Source organism: Littorina saxatilis, linkage group LG10 (assembly GCF_037325665.1).
Source record: "Littorina saxatilis isolate snail1 linkage group LG10, US_GU_Lsax_2.0, whole genome shotgun sequence".
NCBI lineage: Eukaryota > Metazoa > Mollusca > Gastropoda > Littorinimorpha > Littorinidae > Littorina > Littorina saxatilis.
The window spans coordinates 16,156,243-16,181,587 of NC_090254.1; the positions used below are offsets into that span (position 1 = coordinate 16,156,243).

Sequence of the window (25,345 nt, forward strand, 5' to 3'; positions counted from 1 at the left end):
CCAATTTTAAAGTCTTAGGTATGACCCGGCCGGGGTTCGAACCCACGACCTCCCGATCACGGGGCGGACGCCTTACCACTAGGCCAACCGTGCCGGTTGACAAACCTGATGAGCGTGAGGGTTTACGGAAGAGGCACACTTTAAATTCTTGTTCTTCTTGTTCTGTTCTTCTCTTCTTCTCGTGTAAACAGCTCGGCTCACCGTCTCCGATCTGGCCAGGCTTCTACGTGGGATACGACCATGCCCGCCTCCACTTGGTCACATACCCAAAATGAGAAGCCTTCGTGCTCTCTTTGCTTAGTCGGAGTTTTTGCTGATGAATTAATTTAGTAAACGCCCCCTGTGTAATTTAAAGAAATTCAGCCATAACAAAAAATGTAACTTACTACAAATCCAAAAACAAAGAGACTGCCAACGTTCCAAAATTCATCCAATTTTATATTTATATTAAAGTAACTATTTATGTGTGTGTGTGTGTGTGTGTGTGTGTGTTTCTTGTTTTTTTAACTCACCACAGCAAACATTTGGGGTGTTGATTTTTGTCACGTGTCGTGACCAAGTGGAAGGATGGTCTTATCCCATGTAAATCCAGGCCAGATCTGAGATGTTTTCACAAGAAGGAGTGTACCTTTACTGAAGTACCGAAGAGGAAACGACTCACCATTTTGTCTGAAACAACAGACACCCACCTTCCCTCAAACATACACAAGTGGATCAGCTCTTTGACGTATACTGGGTATAACAAGGGATTAACAACCGGGCCTGTACATTTCAAAAAGAAACGCTAGCTTCACAAAATGAGAAGTGAGGCATCGGATTATCTTGTTTGTTCCCAGTTACTTGAAGTTCCCACCACAAAGATCTTTTTTGACACCAGCGGGATCAAATCTAAAGATTTTGTCTTTGGATTCCTTTTTTGGGATGGGTTGTACAGCTTGGCAAAACCTTTTTTTCTGTTCTATATTTTGTTTTCTTGTACAGCATGGCAAAACAAAACAAAAAAATTCTGTTCCATACAGTGGAACCCCCCCCCCCCCCCCTTTTTTAAGACCCCCAATTTAAGACTTCCTCCTTGTTAAGACCTTGTTTTCACAGACTTTCTGTTCATGATCTCTGTAAATTTACCTCTATTTTAAGACTTCCCCTTTTCAAGACCTGTTTTTCTGATTTTTCGAGGTCGTAAAAGGGGGGTTCCACTGTATTTTGTTTTCTTGAGAGCCAGCAGAAGTGGGTTAGGCTGAGGATGAGTGAAGCAGGGGGGGGGGGGGGGGGGGGGGATGTGGGGGGTAAGTGGCGCTGGGTCGAAAATGGTGCACGTGATGATCCGTGAAGACGCGGGGAAGGCAGAGTAACCATATTTCCGAAACTGTGTGTGTGTGTGTGTGTGTGTATGTATGTATGTATGTATGTGTGTGTGTGTGTGTGTGTGTGTGTGTGTGTGTACTGGATGTGTGTGTACACGCGCGCGCGTGTGTGTGTGTGTGTGTGTGTGTGTGTGAATTTCTCTGGAAGAAATTAATGTATAATTCCAACAAATCAAAGAGCTAAAGAACGTAACAATCAATTGATTCCAATATTCAGTTATCAAGAAAAGCTCTTTACAACCGCCATTGTTCATTTTTTCATCTTTGATGAGAACCACAACAAAATGAGGCCAGAGCGTTATTTTCCAAATTTGAGAATGGAAGTTAGTTGCTTCTTAATTTTACGCTGTTTTTGTTTTTTGTTTTGTTTTTAAATGTCTATCGTGCTAGGAAGCTAATCTGTAGAACTCGCACGCCCTCTCATTTCATGCTCAGAGTGCTTGTGTCCCTTTGCAACTAGATCCATCTCCCTGGGTGTTTGTTTGTTCTCTTTCACCTTTCCCTGTGCAGAGAAACCCCGCTTCTTAGACCACCAAGAATCTTTAAAAAAAATCAATGAAATATGAACAAGGCAGGGAGTCTTAAATTGGGGTACATTTCCCGTCGTTAAGAACAAATAAGATATAGTCTTAAGTTGGAGGAGGGGATGTGGGAGGGAGAGAGAGAGAGAGAGAGAGAGAGAGAGAGAGAGAGAGAGAGAGAGAGAGAGAGAGAGAGAGAGAGAGAGGGAGAGAGAGGGAGATTGATTGATTGATTGATCGATTAAACTTTATTACAGAAGGATGGAGATTTTAGGCATTGCCTAGTCTTACAATCTGTCCTTGCAAACAAAGACGAGAACAAAACAACACATGAAAAGAGTATATGGACACTACGAATTTGACGAAACATACATATGGTAATAAGTAACATTCAAAAGCAAATAAGAGAGAGAGAGAGGGAGGGAGAGAGAGAGAGAGAGAGAGAGAGAGAGAGAGAGAGAGAGAGAGAGAGAGAGAGAGAGAGAGAGAGGGAGAGAGAGAAAGAGAGAGAGAGCGAGAACAAGAACAATTCTTTATTTAACGAGGGTAATAGAGTAAGCAGTGGTCTGCTTTTTTACATCTGGCCCGAGAGAGAGAGAGAGAGAGAGAGAGAGAGAGAGAGAGAGAGAGAGAGAGAGAGAGAGAGAGAGAGAGAGAGAGAGAGAGAGAGAATGACAAATCGCAAGAATAAGCATAGATATGCTTTTTTGCATCTGGCCCTCACCCTAAAGAGGCACTAAACTATTTTACTATAGCTATGACTGGGGAAAAAAAGAAGAAAAAAAAGGTTACATGAAAACATTAATGGTAGAACATATAAGTTTATGTACATGAAGTGCATTATGTAGAAGCATTTTAGATCATAAGAGAGAGAGAGAGAGAGAGAGAGAGAGAGAGAGAGAGAGAGAGAGAGAGAGAGAGAGAGAGAGAGAGAGAGAGTTCCACAGTACTGATGTGCATTTCACCTGCCAAGCATTACTATGCTTAATCCCTCTCCCCATTAAAAATGTATGCGTATCTTTTAGTGTGTGTTGGTACGTAGGCGTCTTACCAAAGGTCTATAATTCACAAAGGACACAACGGCAGACATAGGATTCTCTTTCAAAAGGCTTGAACACAATGAAAGCATGCTAGACATGAAGAAGAATATCAAGCCTTAATCCTTGTTTGGATTTCATTCATGTGGAGACGATGGTTTCGTATTTTTGCATTTAGAGAAGCAAACGCCTGCAGATGAGATAGTATCATAACTGAAAATACTGTACATTCATGCAAGGACAGTTTGAACTTATTATGATAAACAGGGGTTTGGATTGGATTGGATTGGATGGGGATTGGATAAACAGGGGTTGGACTTGGGTTAGAATGAAACGCCTTTCACGGCAAGTAACTCATACAGGATGGGGAATTGGGAGGTCATGCAGCCCCCTGAAGTTAAAAAAAATGTAATAATTTGCATATTAAAAATTAGCTATTTTGTGTGATTTTAATACTCAGTCAATCACTTTTTGATTGACAGAACAAGCATATTTACGCAGATCCACATAAAAAACCCATCTCTGTATATAGTTTGAAAGTTTCCTTGCTGTACGTGTATGTGTATGAATATGGATATAAAGGACCATTAGTTACTTTTCAAGAAATCAAGTGTTCAGTACAGATGTTTGTGTATGCCTTTAAATATATCCCGATCACAAAAGGAAATCATATTATTAAACTTTATGGTTTGTGTGTGTGTGTATATATTTTTTACTTATATGTGTGTATATTTTGTACTTATCTAAAACTGATTTGACTAAATTTGTATGTCCAATGTGAACCTCATTTCATTTTTGAATAGCACTACTCAAAACTTTCTTTCTCGAATTATAAAACCAAAGCAATGCAAGCAAACGTAAGAAGACTGTGTTTCTTTTTCATTTAATATCAAATGTGAAAAAATAAAGAACTATTCTTCAAACAAAGTTGCATACAAACATTCTTTTTCATATCAAATTCCAATACAAAACTTGAGTTAAATATAATATAGAACATGGCTGCTTAACTATATTGACAGTGTAAAGTTTACTCATTTTCAAATGCTTAAAAGGAAAATTAACCCTGTAACTTAAGAGGATACTATTGACAGGCACAGTGGCGTAGTGGTAAGACATCGGCCTCCTAATCAGAAGGTTGTGAGTTCAAATCCCGGCCGCTACCGCCTGGTGGGTTAAGGGTGGAGATTTTTTTTATCTCCCTGGTCAACTTATGTGCAGACCTGCTCGGGCCTTATCCCCCTTCGTGTGTACACGCAAGCACAAGACCAAGTGCACACGGAAAAGATCCTGTAATCCATATCAGAGTGCAGTGGATAATGGAAACACGAAAATACCCAGCATGCTTCCTCCGAAAGCGGCGTATGGCTGCCTAAATGGCGGGTTAAAAACAGTCATACATGTAAAAATCCACTCGTGCTAAAACATGAGTGAACGTGGGAGTTTCAGCCCATGAATAAATAAGAAAAAGAAGAAGGGGATACTATTGATCTGACCAGTTGAAGCAAACTTGCCAAATCTGTAGAAACCACTGTACGTTAATCTAGACGCACACGGCACAGTTTGCTCGAAAACGCACGAGTACGGTTATTAATTCAAAGTAGTCGAGAAGCGTTGTCGGGCAAAAGGAATCTAGCGTCCTTTATAACCCGGCTGCCGCGTAAAAAGTATCATATACACAAACAAGGAAAGTAACTCAGTGGAAGTAGCCCAACCCAATAATAAATAAGCCTTTAAAACACTTCCTCATGCAAAGTGAAGGCATTCCTCATGCATGGTAGAGTTATTTGTAATGCAGAATCTTATGTATAAATTTGGAAGCGAGCGGAATACAACTCAAATTTATCACATAATTGACAGGAAATATACTTTATCAAAGTTATAATAATAATAATAATAATACGTATAGGTTACAACACGAGTGGTTTTTTATATGGCTTGTATTTCAGTCAAGACCCAGCGGATGAATATCATCGGGAGACACGAGCCTCTGGCGAGTGGCTCTCGATTGATATTCCCGCTGGGTCTTGACTGAAATACAAGCCATATAAAAAACCACGAGTGTTGTAACCTGTATATCCCATTCTACCACCAAACACAAAGTGTAGACTACTAGCGGCACTGTTGCGATCTGTGGACTGTAAAACAGTGGTGCCGGGCGAGACTTGGCCCTTTTGCAACCTTAAACTGAGTGACCGTCGCTGAAAAAATAAAACGAATGAGTGCATCGATAAGTACGCGGTAACACTACTTTCTGACCATTTAAAAGCTTTAAGTAAAGATTCATAAGTTGCAAGAAAGTAATGAAGTCTTATAGAAATCAATTTAGTTGAAGCGCACACTTCTTTTGTTTTGCGTTTCAGGTCGGCAGAACGGGCGAAAACGGTTTGGGACCCATTTGGCTTACTCGATTCAGAATCGATTCCACTTTGTTTTTCTCGAACGTATTATTATACAATTAGGCTTATTGACAGAGAAGCAAATTTTAGGGAACAAATATGTAGGTTTAGATTTAACCATTTGCTCCCTATTTGAAATGTATCTACGTGATAAAGTGTTTTGCGAGTGTGTTTGCATGGATAAACCTAAACTGGTACTGGTACGGGACCAAGTTGGTGAAGTCGCGATGCTGACACCAAGTCTGTCACCGCCGATTGATTGCATTTTGAAGGAATATGACTGGATTACGGAAAAATACACACATGTTAAGTTCTTGGATACCTTCATCGCCAATGTGGACTTACTGCAGAGCCAGGCAAAAGAGTAGACTAGCTCGCAAAATACGTGAAACAGCTGATGTTTGAAGCGAAGCCCAGCCAAACCAGGTAAGGTCAAGGACGTTTCTCGGTCCCGCGACGCATGTCACCACTGTTGTTGCTTTGAGTTTGACTAACAAACTCGAAACTGTCGTTTCAAACATGAGCCAAATGTGTATTGATTGTGTGAGATTAGTCTATGTGACAGGGCTTCTATTATCTGTGCTCCCTAGCTTCTGTCAGTTCCCACACCGACACTGCCAGAGGCACTGAAGACGCGCACCAAACACACATATCTTGAACACACGGACAGTAAGATGACCAAACACACTGCTGACAGACTCTCACTTGCTGACAGACTCTCACTCTCAGTCTCACTCTCAGTCTCACTCTCTCACACACACACCACTCGAAGAAGGTCTGATAAGATGACAGATGAGCTTTTTTTTTCTTTTTTAACAGCAAAATAATTTGATACATGTTGTTGCAACACATTGTTTTGAATCTAAAGGTTTTTTGAATGCAATACAGAAGCAATTTTCACACATTTCATTGTGGCTCTGCGCCCATAAATGTGCATAATTTGTATCAATAGAGTCTGACAGCTAGTGATAGTTTGCAATGAAAATAACATTAACAAATAACAATGTACTTGTGGGTAAGAAATCAACCAACTCAGCAATGCAAACTTTGCTGAAAACAGATGCACATATGATATGTCTGCTGAAAATAACAAATAGTAGCAACATGTTTGAAGCGAAGTGAACATCACCACATATAAACTTACTATCAAAGTAGAACACTAAATAAACTGAATAAACATTGAGAAAAAGTAATAGTGCCTGAGCCATGGAAGTGGTTTCTTTGTTGTTGCATGTTCAATATTTCACAAGATGCAGAATTATTTCTTAAAATTGAGTAAAACTTACTAAAAGCAAGGCAACCGCTACTGCGAAAAAGACTGTTTGATGTACTAACTGAATCAAGTTTTAGAACTAAAGATCATGGGGATCGGACATTGAATGATTGATTAAGTTTATTTGCGTCGAGGACGCTTGGCAGGGGCTGCTTGCTTAACAGTTTCACTCTGTGTGTCGGTGACTGAGAGTGAGACTGTAGCTGTGGAATTTGATTGTGGTGGGTTGACGTTAATGTTGATGGTGCAGTTGGACACAGAGCCTCCGAAAAAAGGGAATGGAAGCGTTGGCTGGTGGCTGCATGAATTTTGCATTGTGGCTGTTCTTGTGTGTTCTTGATGCATGTATGTGTGCATGCTGCTTGTTGGAATGTCTGCAGTTGTTGATTGCAGGTGTGTTGATGAGGTGACTGATTGCTGTGGTGTAGATTGAGATTCAGCCAGTGCTGTGCTCATTTTTTTGTGCGTTTCTTCTGACATTTTTGAGTATGTGTTAATGGACTGCACATTCTTATGGCCGGTTAATTGCATTATTTCTGTGGGGGCAAATTGCTTGTTGACCAATGTTTGCACCATGGTTTTCCTTGCGCTGTGGTTGGTTATTCTTTTGTTTTGGGTCAGACCTGCTTTGATTGCCATATCTTTCATTAAAGTCGCCAACTTGTTGACGCCAACTCTCTGTTTTTTTAACCATGTTGTGCCTGGTTTGGGGTTGGGGACAGTTGTGGTCGCGATGTAGAAGGGGTCGTCTTCTCCTGAGTAGTCTTTTGGGCGATATTCAGCATACAGCCTGTAAGTTGCCACTGGGCATCTTGTCGGATCTTGGGGTGTTGCCCACACTGTTGGTCGTACAGCTCTGATGTTTGTGACATGTTCCCCTGTCCTGGTCTTTGTGGATCTTTCGTTGTAACTGAAACATTAGTCAGTACCGGTAATTGTTTCTTCCTTTTCTACTAAACCTTTAAAAATGTTGATATTTGTTTTATGAAATTATGTTGCATGCTGTTAGTGTTAGCATGAAATTTCAGGGTTGCTATCAATTTTTCTCTGTGTGGTACTTTTGAATTATAAGATTATTGCACTGTAGTTTAATCCAGTTACCCATTATTTTGCGGCGAGTAATTGGGAGAAGTATGATTGTGAAATACCATAAAGCCAACTGCTTTTAAGGTCTTGCTATAGGTACAATCAATAATTATCATAGGCATTTTTGGGAAAAATACAAGCCTGCTGTTGTGCTCTTATTTCTTAGGCATACATATCCCATATAATGTTAGCTGTGATTATGTGATCAGAATTTGTTTGGGCTTGGAAGTTTCATTCATGCTGCGCTTGTTATTTTGATCTGCATAACTAAATATCTTTCGTTGTTATAATACAAATCGTTTTACCTCAGGTACTCCTTGCCAGATGAATCTTTTCCAAGAGTGACATCTCCCCATTTCATCTGATGGTGGTCGGTAACTGCCCTTAGACCAAAGTGTATGCAGTTATTCCACCACATGGTGTTCAGGAGAGATTCTGCAGTAGTTTGGCCCAGTTGGTTTCTTTCGTAGAGAGTGTTTATTTCCTCGTCTGTGAGAGCTTCAGCACTGTATTGCATGTTCCCCTTGCCTGCATTTTTTAGCGCTTTTAGTTTGGCATTTAAGGTCTGTTGGGCTTGCTGGAAAGAAGGGGAACGATTGATGTCATGGGGGTACGATTTGCTTTTAAGGTGTCGGTGAATGCTTCCCCAGAAACTTCGCATCGACGTTGCTTCATAATCTGTCCCGTCAGCTTTTTTCAGTGCGATGAAGTATTTTGAAAGAATTTCATTGAGGGAGGATGGCGTCAATTGGTGAATTTCGAGCTCTGTGTTCGGCAACTTTTCTTGAATGAAGGTTTTTAGCAGCTTAACATCATGGGCAGTTTTCTTGAGTGTGTTTTGGCTGGTGTTTTGAGCAATAAACGTCGGTATGTCTGGTATTTCTGTTTCAGCAAAGCGTTTTTTTACTTTCGGCGTTGATTTTGTGTTTTCGGAGTTGTCAGTTTCTGGAAAGTCCATGTCAAGTTCTTCGAGCACATTTTGGGGCATCAGAATGTGGTCAATGTCAGGGTTTGATGGCAGACTTGCCAGTTTTTGTACATTTATTCTGTGGATTTTGCGTCTGGTGCCGTTTGGGGTCACCACATCCAGTATAGCGAAGCCAAGTGGCCTTGAAACACTCTTAACTACCCCTTCCTCACCTCCGTTGATCTTTACTATGTCGTTCACCTTAATGGGAGACAGGATTTGTTTTGACATCTTTTTGGACGTTTCTTTGGTGCCAGATAAATAGTCGTCTGCTACGGTGCAAGGGAGGGTACTCGTTTTTGTTTTGCTTTGCAGCCAGGATAGTGTTCGACTGTTCAAACTAGTGTTATGCACGGGTTAATAAAACTGCGGATAGAACTCTTTAGCAGCAAAGCAATTAAGAGTGTATTACAATCTACCTTTAAGCATATTTCTGATTGGATTAAGGTTGTGCCAGCTTAAAATCTAGTTTTTATCTGTGTGCTGTCCGGGCGCAAGGGAGACTACTCTTTTGTTGTGGTTTTCATGGCAGTGTTTCGTACTGTGTGTAACAGAGTACTATGTTCTTGTAAACCGGTCTGCAGTAAACAAGGACACGGAGAAAACGTTCGAAACAGTATTGAGGGAGCACATTTTCTTTATGTTGTGTTGCATATTCTTTTTTGGATTATTCCTATGGTAGCGACACGGATAGCAAACAGAGAATGAATAGCCTGATAGGTTCGATCGTTCGCTAGCATCTGTGTTGGCTATCTTGTAAGTTGAATGTTCGTTTTTTTCGACCTGCATTGCTTTCATAATGAAAGAAACGTTTGTTTATTGCATCCCATACATCAGATCAGTTCCGAGTTTCATTTTTGAGTGCAACTGATATGGTTTTCTGAGCCGTGCGATACGATTTTGGAACTTCAGTCACATTGTTCGGCGCGAGGTCAAAGGTCGGGAGAAAAGTAGTTCTTGGCCCAAATCGGAATCGGCACTATCATATATTTTTTGGAGTCCATGATGTATTTATTGAGCTATAAAAATACAACATATATACCCATACTGAAGTAACAGAGACAAAGAAGGGAGGTCATGGGATATGAATATTTATAACGCGCACATATCTCACCAACAGGCGACTCAAGGCGCACATACACTCATTCACTCATTATAGTCATACAGCTACTGATATATCACCACAGGTGTAACCTCGGAAGCTCAAAAAACCACCCCTGAACAAATAGACATTACTGAAACAAAAATTATCTATAATTTTTGAGATGTTAAAGTCAACTCGACTTGACACACTCTCGGAATCAAAATCTACGACGCTGCTTTCCCAGTTTGTCTCCTCCGATCATCCTCTCTCTGATCTCTTGCCTTCTGCATCTCGTACATCATGGAATACGTCGAGTCAAGGAGGGCGTTGGTTTTCTGCCGAAGGTTTCCCGGACCCCCTCCCACCGAAGCGGACAGCGACAAGGTAGAGGAGTTGGGGTGGGGGAAGTTGTTTGTTGTGTCCATGTAATGTTTCCTCCAGTTGGGCAGGGAGTCTGGTGTTACTCTGGGGCGAGGGTTTTCCAGTAGGGGCCAGTGGAACGTTGCGGCCGCCTTCTCTGCTTCTGCCATTGTCTGGGGAAACAGAAGTAATGACTTGCTTGAGGTATGGGTGATAATGTATGATTCTGATTGACAAAATAAAGCTTTGGGACTGCTAATATTTAAAAGGCTGAGACTTCTTGATTTCTTTGTGATTTGTGTGTGTGTGTGTGTGTGTGTGTGTGTGTGTGTGTGTGTGTGTGTGTGTGTGTGTGTGTGTGTGTGTCTGTGTGTGTGTGTGCCTGTGTGTCTGTACTTATGGTATGGTATATGGCATATAAATCTGTTTTGAGCAAAGTGAACAGCAAATGTCCTGGCATAACTTTGTTCCTCAGGCAACTTTCTACAAATTAACAAACCCATATCTCTTCAAAACAGCAAAAGCACTGACTATTCAAGATTCAACACAGACACACTCAAAAGCCTGTTGAAACCTTTCACTCTCCATTCTGTGTGGGACAACAAAGAGTGCAGTCTAGTCACTAAAAAGATGAACCCAAAACTCACCGTGGCGTGTTTGGGGTTAATGCCTGCGACGGCATCAGTGAGAGAGATGCCGGAAGCAGTCGGAAGCATCGCTGGGCTGACTGCATTCCATCCCATCAGACAGTGCTGCAACAAGAATAACAACATGTAGCACACTGTGGTTTTTTATTTAGACTTTGTACGTATTCATAACCTTTGCAAATTTACCCCCATTTTAAGACTCCCTCCGTTTTGAGACCTGCTTATGTCATATTTTTAGAAGTCTTAAAAGGGGGGGGGGGGGGGGGGGGGGTGTTCCACTGTATACATGTATTAATTCTACAGTGAGATGCTCAAGCCATGATCCCCCCCAATAAAGTGTTTTTCTGTAACACAGTTGTCACACTATAAACACTTTGCTTCCTGCACAGAATCATGGTGTCTCCTTTGCAGTTCCTAAAAGATTAATAATACAGTGGAACCCCTCTTTTCAGCCCTCCTACCCCCCGCGGGTTAGGGGGAAGAATTTACCCGATGCTCCCCAGCATGTCGTAAGAGGCGACTAACGGATTCTGTTTCTCCTTTTACCCTTGTTAAGTGTTTCTTGTATAGAATATAGTCCATGTTTGTAAAGATTTTAGTCAAGCAGTATGTAAGAAATGTTAAGTCCTTTGTACTGGAAACTTGCATTCTCCCAGTAAGGTCATATATTGTACTACGTTGCAAGCCCCTAGAGCAATGTTTTGATTAGTGCTTTTGTGAACAAGAAACAATTAACAAGTGGCTCTATCCCATCTCCCCCCCCCCCCCCTTTCCCCGTCGCGATAATTTTTCACTGTTGTGTAATGTTGAAACATCAATCGTAAGACCTCTATTAATCTGAGAAAATTAGGTCTCATAATAAAGGGAGAACTAAAACGGATGTTCACAGCATTGAGCTGACCCACTCCTCAGGATGATAATAAAATTCCTGCAGACTGTCTGACTGTAATTATAGTGTCAAAAGACTCTCTCTGGCTGCGCTTCCCACTCTCATTGTCATCATCAACGCACACACAAAAAAGCACCACTGACTCGCGCAACCAACTCCCCCCCCTCCAACACACACACTCCGTAGTGTACCATCACATTTATGGAAAACCAAAAAAGAGTTAAAACGAAACCCCTTTATCTCATAATATTATTTTCTGAAGTAAACAGCATCATCCAAAAGAAACACACACAAAATATGATGAATATACTATCCCTGGAATATGTATTGATCAAGCGCAGTCTTCTCAATGGCACTTCAGCAAGTAAAGGGAAATAACCTGCACAACAAGCTACCAGTACCAGGAAGAGTTATCCTGAAACTGGTTGTTTTTGGCTCACGTAAGTGTAGCCTATGCGATGCTAACTTTTGTCTGTCTGTGCGTGCGTGCGTATGTATGTGTGTATGTCTGTGGTAGAAAATTTAACATTTGAAGACGTCTTATTACATTGACGTCACATTATGACGTACGAGGGTTAGACGTCACGCGATGGAATTACTGAAAGTCTCGGTGATTGTTATTTTGAGCGGGCCGAGACTATTTGGCAGTCGTGTCCATGTAAGTAGGCTACATGCAGACAGACAGATCTAGATCTAGTGTCTCGCTTTCTTGCACAGTTTCACCTAGGCTCTTTCTGTGTGTGTGTGTGTGTGTGTGTGTGAGTGTGTGTGTGTGTGTTGTGTGTGTCTGTTGTGTGTGTCTGTTGTGTGTGTGTGCGTGTGTGTGTGTGTGCGTGTGTGTGCGTGTGTGTGTGTGTGTGTGTGTGTGTGTGTGTGTGTGTGTGTGTGTGTGTGTGTGTGTGTGTGTGTGTGTGTGTGTGTGTGACGGAGTGATTGAGTTTGTGTTACTGTTTGTCGATTTCTTACGTGAGCCTTGAAGGCTTCGCCTCTTGTTTTACAAAGTTTTTATAATAAATCATTAAAGAGCAACAGCTACCTACATAAGGAAACAATGGAATAAATAAACTCATAAAGAAGTACTGAGGCAAATGCAAGGTTAAAGACAGGGTAAACCTTGCAAGAACAGCTTGTAACTGTGCAGGCAATCCATTCAAGGAAGAACAAGTTTCAAGGAAATAAAGTTGCCGGGGGTTCATGGGCAGCGCCCTTGGTCCGGGTCTCGGGGCAACCGCCCCAGAAGCTGAAGCATTTTGGCCTTGTAAATATGAATTCAACCCCATCTGATGAAAGATAACTGGTGCATGTAAACAAAAAAACACACATTATTTTGGTATGGTTTTTGTTGGAAATCCGCAAAATCGCATCGATTTGAATGAAGTAGAAAGGATAGGGAAAAAACTTACCTCTGTCAGGGAACAGCTGTCACTGGCATCAAAACTTCGCCGTCTGTGGGGGCGACGTTTGTAGGGCATCTGCAAGGTTGCACGGGGAATGCTGACTCTGTATGACAGAACACCAAAAAACATCACATTTGCATCTTTCAGCACCTCCGCCTTTCTCTCACAAAAAAATGCCTGAACAATAAATATAGGTTAAAAGTTCAAACATTCATACACATGCCTGTAAATATATACCATCTGTTAGCTCAATTTTTTTGGATAAACTCTCCACCATAAAAATAAAGAGCACAGAAATTATCTTGGATTTAATGAACAAAACATTTTTTAACAGTGTCTTCAGCCAGAGAGCTTACAAAGACAGTAGTACCTGACAAATCTGGGAATGTCTTTTGTGGGTTCCAACTTCCTGCTCTCATTGTCTCCCTTGTCGATAGGCTCTCCAAGCAAGTTCTCCGTCACAGGGACTGTAAACAGGCGCTCGTTTACCGTGAAAGGTTTTACCTCTGAAAAGTACACCAGACGCATATTTTAGAAATAGATTATAAAAAATATCAGCAAACGAGTTTCTGAAACTGATGGATTAGAACAGACTAGTGGAAAAGGCACAGTCAAAAATGTATCTGGGAGAATTTGTATGTAAAGTTTCATGACGATCTGACCATAAGTTTTCTGGGAATCCCCCTACACACATACACCACCGGTGCACCACCCTCATCTCGATTCTCAGTCTATGTTAGTGACTTACATCTAGTTTAAACTTGACTTAATGTAAATATGAGCAAGCAGTCTTACTGGTGTCTTTAATAGCTTGCTCCACTTCTGGGGGCTCTGATTCTGTCAAGGTGAAAGGTCCCCTGAAACCAATTAGGAGAGGCTTAAGATAACAATGGCATATGAACACAACACTCAATTCTTCCGTACTTAAACCCATTGAAGCAAGCTTAACTTCATAACATGCACACAGAATAAATAAATCCACAGAACTGTTTTTATTCATTTCTTTTTAGCCCCCCCCCCCAAAAAAAAAGTCTGTTTACGGTATCCTGACCGACCCTATTTTTTTGCGCGACCCTAGACTTCTTTTTGGCATTTGGGGGAAAAAACAAAAAGTAAAAAAAAAAAAAAAAGTCTTTGTTTTTTGGCAAAATAACTTGGAAGAAAAAAAATTTAACAAAAAAAATCCCGACCTACCGACCCCATTTTTTTGCCTATGTTACCGTAAACAGACTTTTTTCTTTGGGGGGGGGGGGGGGGGGGCCTAATTAACATTTACAAAATGTTTAATTCTGCGTCATCAACGACGGGTAACTTTTTCATTGTCAGTATGTACAGCTCTACTCCTAATAGAGCACCAATTTACACCGCAGTTTCACATTAACACACACAAAAACAAAATATGCACAACGTTTAGACTAGATTCTGAACGTTGAGGATAGGTGTACAACTATAAGAAAATAAAGACCTACAAGAATGATAATAAAGAATAAAGAAAACAAGGATTTTTTAAATGAAAAAGAGGACAAATTAGTCACACAGAAAGAAAACAACCTAAAAGCCACTTTTGTGTACAGGTGATGTACAGCACAACATCCCTTGCAAGACCTCAACAAATCTGAAGAAAATTCTTTCTTTCTTTATTTGGTGTTTAACGTCGTTTTCAACCACGAAGGTTATATCTCGACTGGGAAAGGGGGGAGATGGAATAGAGCCACTTGTTAATTGTTTCTTGTTCACAAAAGTACTAATCAAAAAATTGCTCCAGGGGCTTGCAACGTAGTACAATGTATGACCTTACTGGGAGAATGCAAGTTTCCAGTACAAAGGACTTAACATTTCTTACACACTGCTTGACTAAAATCTTTACAAACATGGACTATATTCCATACAAGAAACACTTAACAAGGGTAAAAGGAGAAACAGAATCCGTTAGTCGCCTCTTACGACATGCTGGGGAGCATCGGGTAAATTCTTCCCCCTAACCCGCGGGGGGAAATGAAGTAAATGAGGTCTTTAAAAAGGAAGAAGACTTAAAATGGAGGTAAATTTACAGAGGTTTACGTTTATGAACAGTAGGAGTGAGAAAACGGGGTCTCAAAAGGGAGGGAGTCTTAAATTAGGGGTGGGCGGGGGATTCCATTGTACTCTTCTTCTTCTTCTGCGTTCGTGGGCTGAAACTCCCAAGCACACTCGTGGGTTTTTTTGCACGAGTGGAATTTTATGTGTATGACCGTTTTTTACCCCGCCATTTAGGCAGCCATACGCCGTTTTCGGAGGAAGCATGCTGGGTATTTTCGTGTTTCTATAACCCACCGAACTCTGACATGGATTACAGGATCTTTTTCGTTGCGCACTTGGTCTTGTGCTTTGCGTGTACACACGGGGGTGTTCGGACACCGAGGAGAGTCTGCACACAAAGTTGACTCTGAGAAATAAATCTCTCGCCGAACGTGGGGACGAACTCACGCTGACAGCGGCCAACTGGATACAAATCCAGCGCGCTACCGACTGAGCTACATCCCCGCCCGGTAGACATTGTACTCTCATTGTGTCAACTTACTCTCTGGATGTAAAAGGCAATGACAGTTGGAGTGAGAAAACAAGGTCTTAAAATAGAGGTAATCTTGATTAATTATTAAATTGAGGGGTTCCACTGTACTCTCGTTCCAACTTACTCCATGTAAAAGGTGTTACAGCACTCGTCACGATTGGAGCGACGGAACTCCTGCATCTCACGGAAGTAACTCTCACTTTCGTCCACCATGCCAGCGTCGCTGTGGACCAGTGCTGCGATCCAGTCATAGCCTAGGAGATGACGCTCTTTCGCTTGGCTGCGGAACAGGGCGCCATTACTGCTGGCACTTGATGTACTCTGAAAGCTGACCCCTGGCCCCTGAAAATAAAATTAAACATTCCTCTGTGAATTCTAAATCAGAAGGGTAAATCACTGAGCATGAAATCAAGCATTCCTCTGTGAATTCCAAATCTGAAGGGTAAATCACTGAAAATTAAATCAAATATTCATCTGAGAAACATTTAAATAAAAAAGAGGACACAACAGTAACCAGGTTTGGTACGTTCTTAATCAATATTTCGGCAACGATAAACTGCCTTCTTCAAGAAAGTAATATGAAAGTACGGAATGACGGCATGTGATGTATAGAGTCTTGTCATGAGTTACGACGTCATATTCTGTTTTGCGTGTTCTCTCTTTCTTTCTTTCTGTAAACTCCAATTTAGAAGGGTAAGTCACTGAGCATGAGATGCCAAGAGATTATCTTAACTTGTGATGGGAACAATTTGGAAGACTATGAGTATCAATATTACAGAACCTTGTACTGAGGGAAAACAGACTCCAGGAAATAAAGAAAAATTCCCTCCGTACCAAGGTTTGAACACACACAGATAGTGGCGAATTGGTTAAATAAATAAAATAAGCATACTAAGAGTAAGATGTCTACAGACTATCAATAAAATTATCAAGAAACTGGAGTCAATGAAATTAAATATAAAGCTCCTTGAAATTTCTCTCAAAATCTATGTGCCAAGTCTTATACCTGTTTGCTGTAGCTGCTAGAGTAAGACTGTGTAGAATTTAGGAGACTCTTGGGCTTAATGGTGGTATCCTTGATGAAATTATTTAGCTGCCGATTGTTTCCACCATCCAACAAAGATTTATGGTAGGCCAGGCTAGCTTCCTTGGCGTCTTGTTCTGCAGTTGCACTGTTGTTTTGATTGTCAGCAGTGTGCTGTTCTTGTCCACTCTTCCCAAACGTATCATCATCAGCAAGGGCCTCTGAATAACTGAAGTTAAGTCCTCTCACATTTCTCTCCAGCTCTTGAAGATCTGTTGCGCTTAGCTTTGATTCAACGTGAACATTCTGGTCAATGATTCTCCTTCGTCGGACAGAGTTTGGAGTGAGGGGTTTGGCAGAGGGTTGGGGCCGTGTGTTATCTTCTGTTGAAACTGCTCCAAGAAAACTGTCTTTCCCCCCTTCCATGAAGCTGCTTGATGTTCTGGATTCAAAGTAGTCTTGCATAGCATCATTATCAGGAAGAGCGTCAAATTTCTGTTCTCCCTGAATTACAGTTGACTTCCCACTTTTGCATGATCTAGACTTTCCTGTTACTTCACTATCCTTTGAACTGGACTGAGCTAGTAGTGCTGAAGTTATCGTCCTTTCACGAAAAGAAGTTCTAGATTTATCTCCAGCAGAACCAGACTTTGGCCTAGTTCCATCACTACCCACCGATTTTCCATTTTTCATAATGCTTTTCAGCTTCTGTCTGGCATATTCAGGTTTCTGTTCTGCACGTCGAGTCTGAAGGTTGTTCTCAAGAGAAGATGGTTGATTCTCTTTGTCAAGGTTCAAAGACTGCTTGAGAGTAGCCTGGTTTGTCTTTAGCTTGTTCAGCAGTTCATGGCACTGCTTCTGTAGATCTGGTGCAGCTGCCATAGCTCTCTGAAACAGGAGAGGGAAAAAAAAGGTTCAGACTCACAGACAGAGTCTGGTCAATAACTTCAACAGTTCTATTTGAAACTGCAATGTCAACAGCTGAAACAGCGTTTAAAACACAGAACTTTTGCAAATATTTAAAACACAGAACCTTTACAAAGACTTAGGCTTGACTTGGCCTGAGAGTGACAAAGAAGACTAAATCAGTTAATCCAGAATGTTTAAGAATCCCATTACCACTACCAGGACTAAATTAAGGTTGACAAACCCCGGACATGATAGCTAGAGGGTTGGCCACTGAATTTCAGAATTTCAGAATATTTTCGTCACGTCGTCAATTGCTGACTTTTAGTGACTAGCACTCTTTAAGAGGACAAAGACGGAGAAAAAATCAAAAGTAACTGAGGATAGAAAAGACTTAAGCATAAAGGAAGTAGTCAAACGAAACAAAACGATCAAGGAGGAACTGAATATAACTGAGACCCTACTCTAACTTTGAAACAAAATAAGGAGTGGGGAGGAGTTAGAATGAGAGTTTGGAGAGCTCCCCTCTGAAAGATACCAGAGAGGGAGCCTCGGCAGCAGCTGCCGGGAGGGAATTCCACACGGGGATGGTACGCGGGAAGAAGCTGTATTTAAAATAGTTTGTACGGGCGGAAATTTGGCGAAGTTTAAGGTTGTGGTTGGATCGAGTTCTGCCAGTGCCAGGGGTGAGGTAGGGGTCTGGGGGGATATCTACCAGGTTGTTGATGATTTTGTGGAGCATTGTGAGTTGGGTCTTGGTGCGCCTACTTTCTAGGGTTTCCCATCCGAGTGACTGCAACATGGAACTGACACTACTTTCATAGCTATAATCGTGTGTCACATACCTTGCTGCCCTACGTTGAATCTGTTCTACCTTTTTGGTCATCTCTACGGTGTGTGGGTTCCAAACTGCACTACAATACTCTAAGTGTGGTCGTACGAGCGTGAAGTATGCGTTGGACTTGGTCTTCTTGTTGGTTGTGCGTAGGTTTCTTTTCAGGAATCCGAGAACGCCGTTTGCTTTCTTGGTAACACGGTCGATGTGGGACTTCCATGAAAGGTCACTACAAATATCTACACCTAAATACTTGGAGCTGGTTGTCTGCTCTAGTGTGAAACCTTTCAGAACATAGTCAAAGGTGGTTCTCTTGCGTGATCTGGAGCAAGTCAAAACACTACACTTCTGTGGGTGGAATTCCATACCCCAAGTCCTTTCCCACTGTGACAAGGTGTTTAAATCACTTTGAAGGAGTCTACAATCCTGTATGTCTCTAATTTCCCTGTAGACAATGCAATCATCTGCGAACAACCTGGTTTTAGAGATGAGTTTATCTGGGAGGTCATTGATGAAGAGGAGAAACAAAAGGGGCCCCATTACTGTTCCTTGTGGCACTCCGCTCACTACTGGGACTTGGTCTGATGTTTCACCATCTACAACTACCTGTTGAGTTCTGCCTGATAAGAATGCGTCAATCCATTTGTGGGTGGTCCCCCTAATGCCGTAGTGGTCTAATTTTGCCAGGAGTCGACGGTGTGGGACACGGTCGAACGCTTTAGAAAAGTCTAATATTACCATGTCTGTCTGTTTACCTAAATCTAAGCTAGCGGCCAGTTCATGTGTGAGAGTCAGAAGTTGAGTTTCGCAGCTGCGGCGTGCTCTGAAACCGTGTTGTGCGTCTGTTAGGATCTTGTGCTTTTCTAAATGGGCCATGGTGTTGCTGGTAATAACATGTTCCTGGAGCTTACAACATAAACTGGTGAGTGAAACTGGTCTGTAGTTGGCTGCGTCGTGCCTGTTTCCTTTCTTAAAAATGGCGGAGACGTTCGCTCGTCTCCAATCCTCGGGGACTGCCCCTTCTTCTAGTGATTTGTTGAAAATTACAGTTAAGAGTGGTGCAAGCTGGTGGGCGCACTCTTTGAGAACTCCTGCGTTAAATAAAGCTGATATCTTCACTAGAAACGTGTAAAGCAAATGCTTTATTATCAAACTTTTGTTCTAAAACTGGACTTAAAATGTCACCGGAGCCTGCACTGTTGATATTCTCCAACTATCGCATGCATTCTTACTCAACAGCAGCGCAGTTCTCATTTGTGGAATTATTTCTCTGGACATCTATACACCCCGTTCAACAACAAAAAATTCTACATTGTAATCAAGTGTTGACGGGATGAAAAACGAATCCTGTCTCTTCTACGTACAAAATCAAATAGGCCTAATGTGTTCTGACATGTTCACCCAAGCGCCAAAGATGTAAGTAAATTCTACCAAATAAACTGCCGAACAAAAAAATCTGAGAAGCGTTGTTTTCGTAAGATACTCACTGGCTAAGTTACAGCAGCGGTAATGCTACAAATAAGTGGATCTTGCAAGTAAGCTTCGAGAATTAACTGCACATTGGCACTGGCTTGATCCTCACGATTTCTTCGCCATTTTGAAACTTGTTGTCGTCACGTGACCTGGGTAATCTTGAGGGAAATTGTTCTACCCCATGAAACTATTCAAATCCCTGGTGATAACTCTCATGTTTGTTCAGAAAACTAATTTCGACAGATAAGCACGATTTCGCTTCAGTCAGTTTTAAAAGAAATGGTTTCCAATGAAACAGACTAAAACAAAAAGAGAGACACAAAGACATAGGCCCTATATTTGTTGTTGGGGAGTCTGTGTTTTGTTCGCGGGTGAAATTATGTCACCCATCAAACGCTTCCCATGGCCGGTGTCTTCTTCTTCTTCTTTCTTGGTATGGACTGGGTTCATCCGAACGTCTGTAGTCCAGCGGCGGAGTACTGAGTAATTGGTTACTGGTGGTGGGTGACCCAATAACTCCGAGAAGATGGTTAAAAGTATAAAACTATTTACACGAAGAGCTGCAGGGTTACTGTGTCAGCGAGGCAAGTCCGTGGGTACGACCCAGACCAGTTTGGAAGGACTCCAGTGAAGGAGCAACTGTGGTCTTAGGGTCGAGCTTGTTCCACTGACGCAGTGTTCGGGGGAAAAAGGAGTTGAAGAGAACAGGATGGGATGCCCTCTCCTGGAACAGTCTCTGGGCTCCTCTGGTGCGGCTGTCGCCAGAGGTGTAGAACTCGGCCTTGTTGATGTCGACTATGCCGTTGTTGATCTTGTAGAGCATAGTGAGGCGGTTGGCGAGTCTTCTGTCGGCGAGTGGTTCCCATTGGAGGGTCTTCAGCATGCTGGTCACACAGCCTGGGGTCCGATCGGTGTGACGCCGTCATCTTGGCCCCGCCGTCATATTACGATTCTCGGCCTGTTGATCTTGTATTAACTCCACACTGAACAAAAAAACACCCTTCGATAGTACTGATGAGCGACCTTGAGTACCTTACATTCATGATGGGGCCGCCAAATTTGTCCAACTGGCAATTTGCTTTGTATGATTCATTCTAAAATGTTTCCCTTCTCATTCAAGGGACGTAACCACTCCGCACTCGGTACACGTTTTCGAAGAAATGACACTATGATGCTTTTCATCCTTAAATAATTTCACTTCATTAATTTTACCAGGAAACAACATTTCAGTCTCGAGTCATTAATAAATCGAGGGGGGGTAATAAAAGTATTAGTAATATGCGGACGGCAGGGCCAAGATGACCCCTCAGGGCCGGATCTGGGGGGGGGGGGGGGGTTCCTGGGGTTCCGGAACCCCCCCCTGGTCATCCAATGTACCTCTCAGAGAAAGAAAATGTGGACTTTGGACCCCTGCCTTCAGTTGTGGACCCCCCCCCCCCCCCCCCCCCCCCCCCCCCCCCTCAAACGAACTTGGTCCGGCCCTGCCCCTGGCTTTGTTACCGGTCTCCTAACCCGGCAAATATGACCCGGCTCCTCCCTCTCCAATATCGACTCGACGGGAACGACTACTGACGGCTCACATTCTTTTATAAGGTGGTTGAGTTGAGGGGCATGGTGCCAGCAATGCCCCCAGGCTGAGCAGTTCATCACCCCACACTGAACTGAGACTGATCGGCCGCCTCATTCGTCCAAAACGCCTAACGCGATCGGAATGTAGACTATTGGTAATACTTCACATACACGAAACGCTCGCAGATGGACGCACACACACACACACACACACTTGCACACACACACACATACACGGTTTCCAAACCAACAACTTGACCCGGTAGATAACTACATCCGAAACAACGACAAAGCGTACGAAGTGCCGCAAAGTAAGACAGAACAATGTAAAAACTTTTTTTTTTAAACAATAATAGCCTGGAACCAACTAGATAATAGGACAGTCACAGCACACAGACAGTAGGCTACTGAGGCCTTCAAGTCCGGCGGCTCTGGCACCCGCTAGTGGACGATAAACAAGTCGCGTAAGGCGAAATAACAACATTTAGTCAAGATGTCGAACTCACTGAATGAAACTGAACGCTTTACTTTTTTCACCAAGACCGCATACTCGTACTCGTAGTTTCGTCAGTCCACCGCTCGTGGCAAAGGCAGTGAAATCGACAAGCCATGCAGAATAGTGCGGTAGTGGTCGCGCTGAGCAGGATAACACGCTTTTCTGTATGTCTATTCTTTTTAGCTTACTGAGTTTGTTTTTAATCCAAATATATCGTATCTATATGTTTTTAGAATCAGGGACCGACAAGGAATAAGATGAAATTGCTTTTAAATCGATTTCAGAAAATTAATTTTCATCATAATTTTCATATTTTTAATTTTCAGAGCTTGTTTGTAATCCAAATATATCATATGTATATGTTTTTGGAATCAGACAATGACGAAGAATAAGATGAAATTATTTTTGGATCGTTTACTAACAAAATATTTTAATTACAAGTATCCAATTTTTAATGACCAAACTCATTCATTAGTTTTTAAGCCACCAAGCTGGAATGCAATACCAAAGTCCGGCCTTCGTCGAAGATTGCTTTGCCAAAATTTCAATCAGTTTGCTTGAAAAATGAGGGTGTGACAGTGCCGCCTCAACTTTTACAAAAAGCCGGATATGACGTCATCAAAGGTATTTATCCCCCCAAAAAAACACGTTCGGGGATATCATTCCCAGGAACTCTCATGTCAAATTTCATAAAGATCGGTCCAGTAGTCAGTCTGAATCGCTCTACACACACACACGCACAGACAGACACAGACAGACACACACACACACACACACACACACCACGACCCTCGTCTCGATTCCCCCTCTATCATGTTAAAACATTTAGTCAAAACTTGACTAAATGTAACAAGTCGCGTAAGGCGAAAATACAATATTTAGTCAAGTAGCTGCCCTTTTTCAGCAAGACCGTATACTCGTAGCATCGTCAGTCCACCGCTCATGGCAAAGGCAGTAAAATTGACAAGAAGAGCGGGGTAGTAGTTGCGCTAAGAAGGATAGCACGCTTTTCTGTACCTCTCTTTGTTTTAACTTTCTGAGCGTGTTTTTAATCCAAACATATCATATCTATATGTTTTTGGAATCAGGAACCGACAAGGAATAAGATGAAAGTGTTTTTAAATTGATTTCGAAAAAAAAATGTTGATAATAATTTTTATATATTTAATTTTCAGAGCTTGTTTTTAATCCGAATATAACATATTTATATGTTTTTGGAATCAGCAAATGATGGAGAATAAGATAAACGTAAATTTAGATCGTTTTATAAATTTTTATTTTTTTTTACAATTTTCCGATTTTTAATGACCAAAGTCATAAATTAATTTTTAAGCCACCAAGCTGAAATGCAATACCGAACCCCGGGCTTCGTCGAAGATTACTTGACCAAAATTTCAACCAATTTGGTTGAAAAATGAGGGCGTGACAGTGCCGCCTCAACTTTCACGAAAAGCCGGATATGACGTCATCAAAGACATTTATCAAAAAAATGAAAAAAACGTTCGGGGATTTCATACCCAGGAACTCTCATGTCAAATTTCATAAAGATCGGTCCAGTAGTTTAGTCTGAATCGCTCTACACACACACACAGACACACTGACACAGACACACACACAGACACACGCACATACACCATACCCTCGTTTCGATTCCCCCTCGATGTTAAAATATTTAGTCAAAACTTGACTAAATATAAAAACACGCTCCGCACCTGGCAACGCCAGCCGGTTGTCTGGATTCAGCAACGTATCATATGGTGCGCCAAATTGATATTACTATCGTTAACTGTAGTACAGGGTTTTGAAATTATCGTTAACTGTTATAGAGTTTCGAAACTATCGTTATCTGTTATATAGAGTTATATCAATAGCGCGTTCGTGCGCATTCAGGCGTCAGACCGGACCCTCTCAGTCTCCTCTCAGTCTCTAGTCTCTCTCAGTCTCTCTCTCTCTCGCTCAGTCTCTCTCTCTCTCACGGTCGCTCTCTCTCTCCCCGGCTATGTCTCTCCTCAGTCTCTCTCTCTCTCTCTCTCTCTCTCAGTCTCTCCCCAAGTCGGACAGTCTCACTGACCATAGATGTGTACATCTATGCACTGACTGAGCCTCATCTCTCTCTCTCTCTCTCATTGTGAGGCACGCGGCACTGACTGCGCAGGCACAGACGACACGCCGCACGCGGCACGCCGGCACGCACGCACGCACACACACATGTACACACACTCCACATTATACCGCATTCACATCGTGTCCACTTCATGACATGTATTACTCTATTTATTCATAGGCCTACTTGGCTCATCAGTGTACTGTTGGCAAAGAAACAAAAATCTAAACAAAACAAAATTCTAGATACTACCGGGCCACAATAAAAACTATGGTCGAATTCTTACAACACTGAAAAACCAACATATTTACCACCAAAACATATCACATTTTTATCAGTGTCATCATTTTCGTGTTATTCAGATGATTGGTGTCGGAATTTGTTTGATAGATAAGAAAATGACACACAAAATATATGCAATAACATATATTTTTTGCCCAGAAGGCTTTTCAGGCTGTTACTTTTTCTATGTTGTTTTTTGTTTTTGCGTTTTTAGTTTGTTGTAGTAGTTGTTTTTTTGTGTGTTCCGTCAGTTTTCCGGCCTTGCGGTCTGTGATCGTCCTGAGACAAAGTTAAGCAACTTGAATTCCTCTCAGTCTCGATCTCCTCCATGTCCTCAGTGTCTGCCGGCGGCGGGTTTGCTAAAGAACCGGCATTAGAGCAAAAGTGCCATCAATCAGTCAAGTTTGACTAAATGTTCGCGTTTTGGAATCTTTCAGTCACTAAGTGACTGAGATTTTAGTGTTTAGTCATTCATTTGAACTGACAAGTCGGTTACATCAGTTTCTCACGTCTTCCCGGCTGCCAGTGAAGTTAGTTTGGGGGTCTTTTTTTCAGGCGGCATACCAGCTATGACTCGAACTTGACGTTAAAACTTTATAAACATAATAACTATGATTGTCTTATTATTATTTTTTTTTGTAAGCGCATCAGTTTGGCTTAAAAGTAACTTCACTGAGTCAAGTTAGTTATACTGATAGGCGGCCGCACTTTTAATTGCTATATAAGCAGCTAAAACCGAGAAAGACTGATGGCCCACAGTGCACTGACGTCTAAGTTTCAGTGTCAAAAATGCCTGAAGCGGCTAAAGTGTTTAGTAAGACTAGTTTACATGATTTCTTTAGTTTACTGCCGATTCGTATTATTTCCTTACTTACACAGTTATTCACGTGTTTGTGAGTGTGTTCAGTGACGAGCAAAGCTTAAACAAGTTACTAAAGCTGTGTAAAAGTAAATTACACGTAAAAAGTGCTTTCCCTCTATCACTTTTTCTGACTATTATGGGATGTCGCGCCAACTATTATGGGATGTCGACTGTGAATATTATGGGATGTCGATTTTGAGCCGTGACGTCAGTTCGCGCATG

The 25,345-nt window shown here is 41.8% G+C and overlaps 2 protein-coding genes across 2 annotated transcripts; both read right to left on the reverse strand.

Moving 5' to 3' along the window:
* Positions 1-6,107: 6,107 nt before the first annotated feature.
* LOC138979206 (uncharacterized protein KIAA1958-like) lies at positions 6,108-9,158 on the reverse strand. Its single transcript, XM_070351989.1, has 2 exons — positions 7,983-9,158; positions 6,108-7,501 (listed from the first exon to the last, which is right to left on the reverse strand). Exons 1-2 carry the CDS (start codon positions 8,873-8,875, stop codon positions 6,712-6,714), a joined length of 1,683 nt encoding a protein of 560 aa, XP_070208090.1. The 5' UTR covers positions 8,876-9,158; the 3' UTR covers positions 6,108-6,711.
* A 574-nt stretch (positions 9,159-9,732) lies between these two features.
* LOC138978272 (uncharacterized) lies at positions 9,733-19,981 on the reverse strand. Its single transcript, XM_070350943.1, has 8 exons — positions 19,825-19,981; positions 16,579-17,484; positions 15,697-15,914; positions 13,817-13,878; positions 13,392-13,527; positions 13,028-13,124; positions 10,736-10,840; positions 9,733-10,261 (listed from the first exon to the last, which is right to left on the reverse strand). The coding sequence occupies exons 2-8, from the start codon at positions 17,476-17,478 to the stop codon at positions 9,953-9,955; spliced, it is 1,827 nt and encodes a 608-aa protein (XP_070207044.1). The 5' UTR covers positions 17,479-17,484; positions 19,825-19,981; the 3' UTR covers positions 9,733-9,952.
* Between the last annotated feature and the right edge of the window lie 5,364 nt (positions 19,982-25,345).

Excerpts from the sequence above, each read along its gene's own strand:
- LOC138978272 (XM_070350943.1), bottom strand. The coding sequence starts at position 17,478 with ATGGCAGCTGCACCAGATCTACAGAAGCAGTGCCATGAACTGCTGAAC. Across the intron at positions 15,915-16,578 it reads CTAGCAGCTACAGCAAACAG|GGGCCAGGGGTCAGCTTTCA; the intron begins GTATAAGACTTG and ends TTTTATTTTCAG. Across the intron at positions 13,528-13,816 it reads GCAAGCTATTAAAGACACCA|AGGTAAAACCTTTCACGGTA; the intron begins GTAAGACTGCTT and ends TGTACTTTTCAG.
- LOC138979206 (XM_070351989.1), bottom strand. The coding sequence starts at position 8,875 with ATGTCAAAACAAATCCTGTCTCCCATTAAGGTGAACGACATAGTAAAG. Across the intron at positions 7,502-7,982 it reads TCTGGCAAGGAGTACCTGAG|TTACAACGAAAGATCCACAA; the intron begins GTAAAACGATTT and ends CTAATGTTTCAG.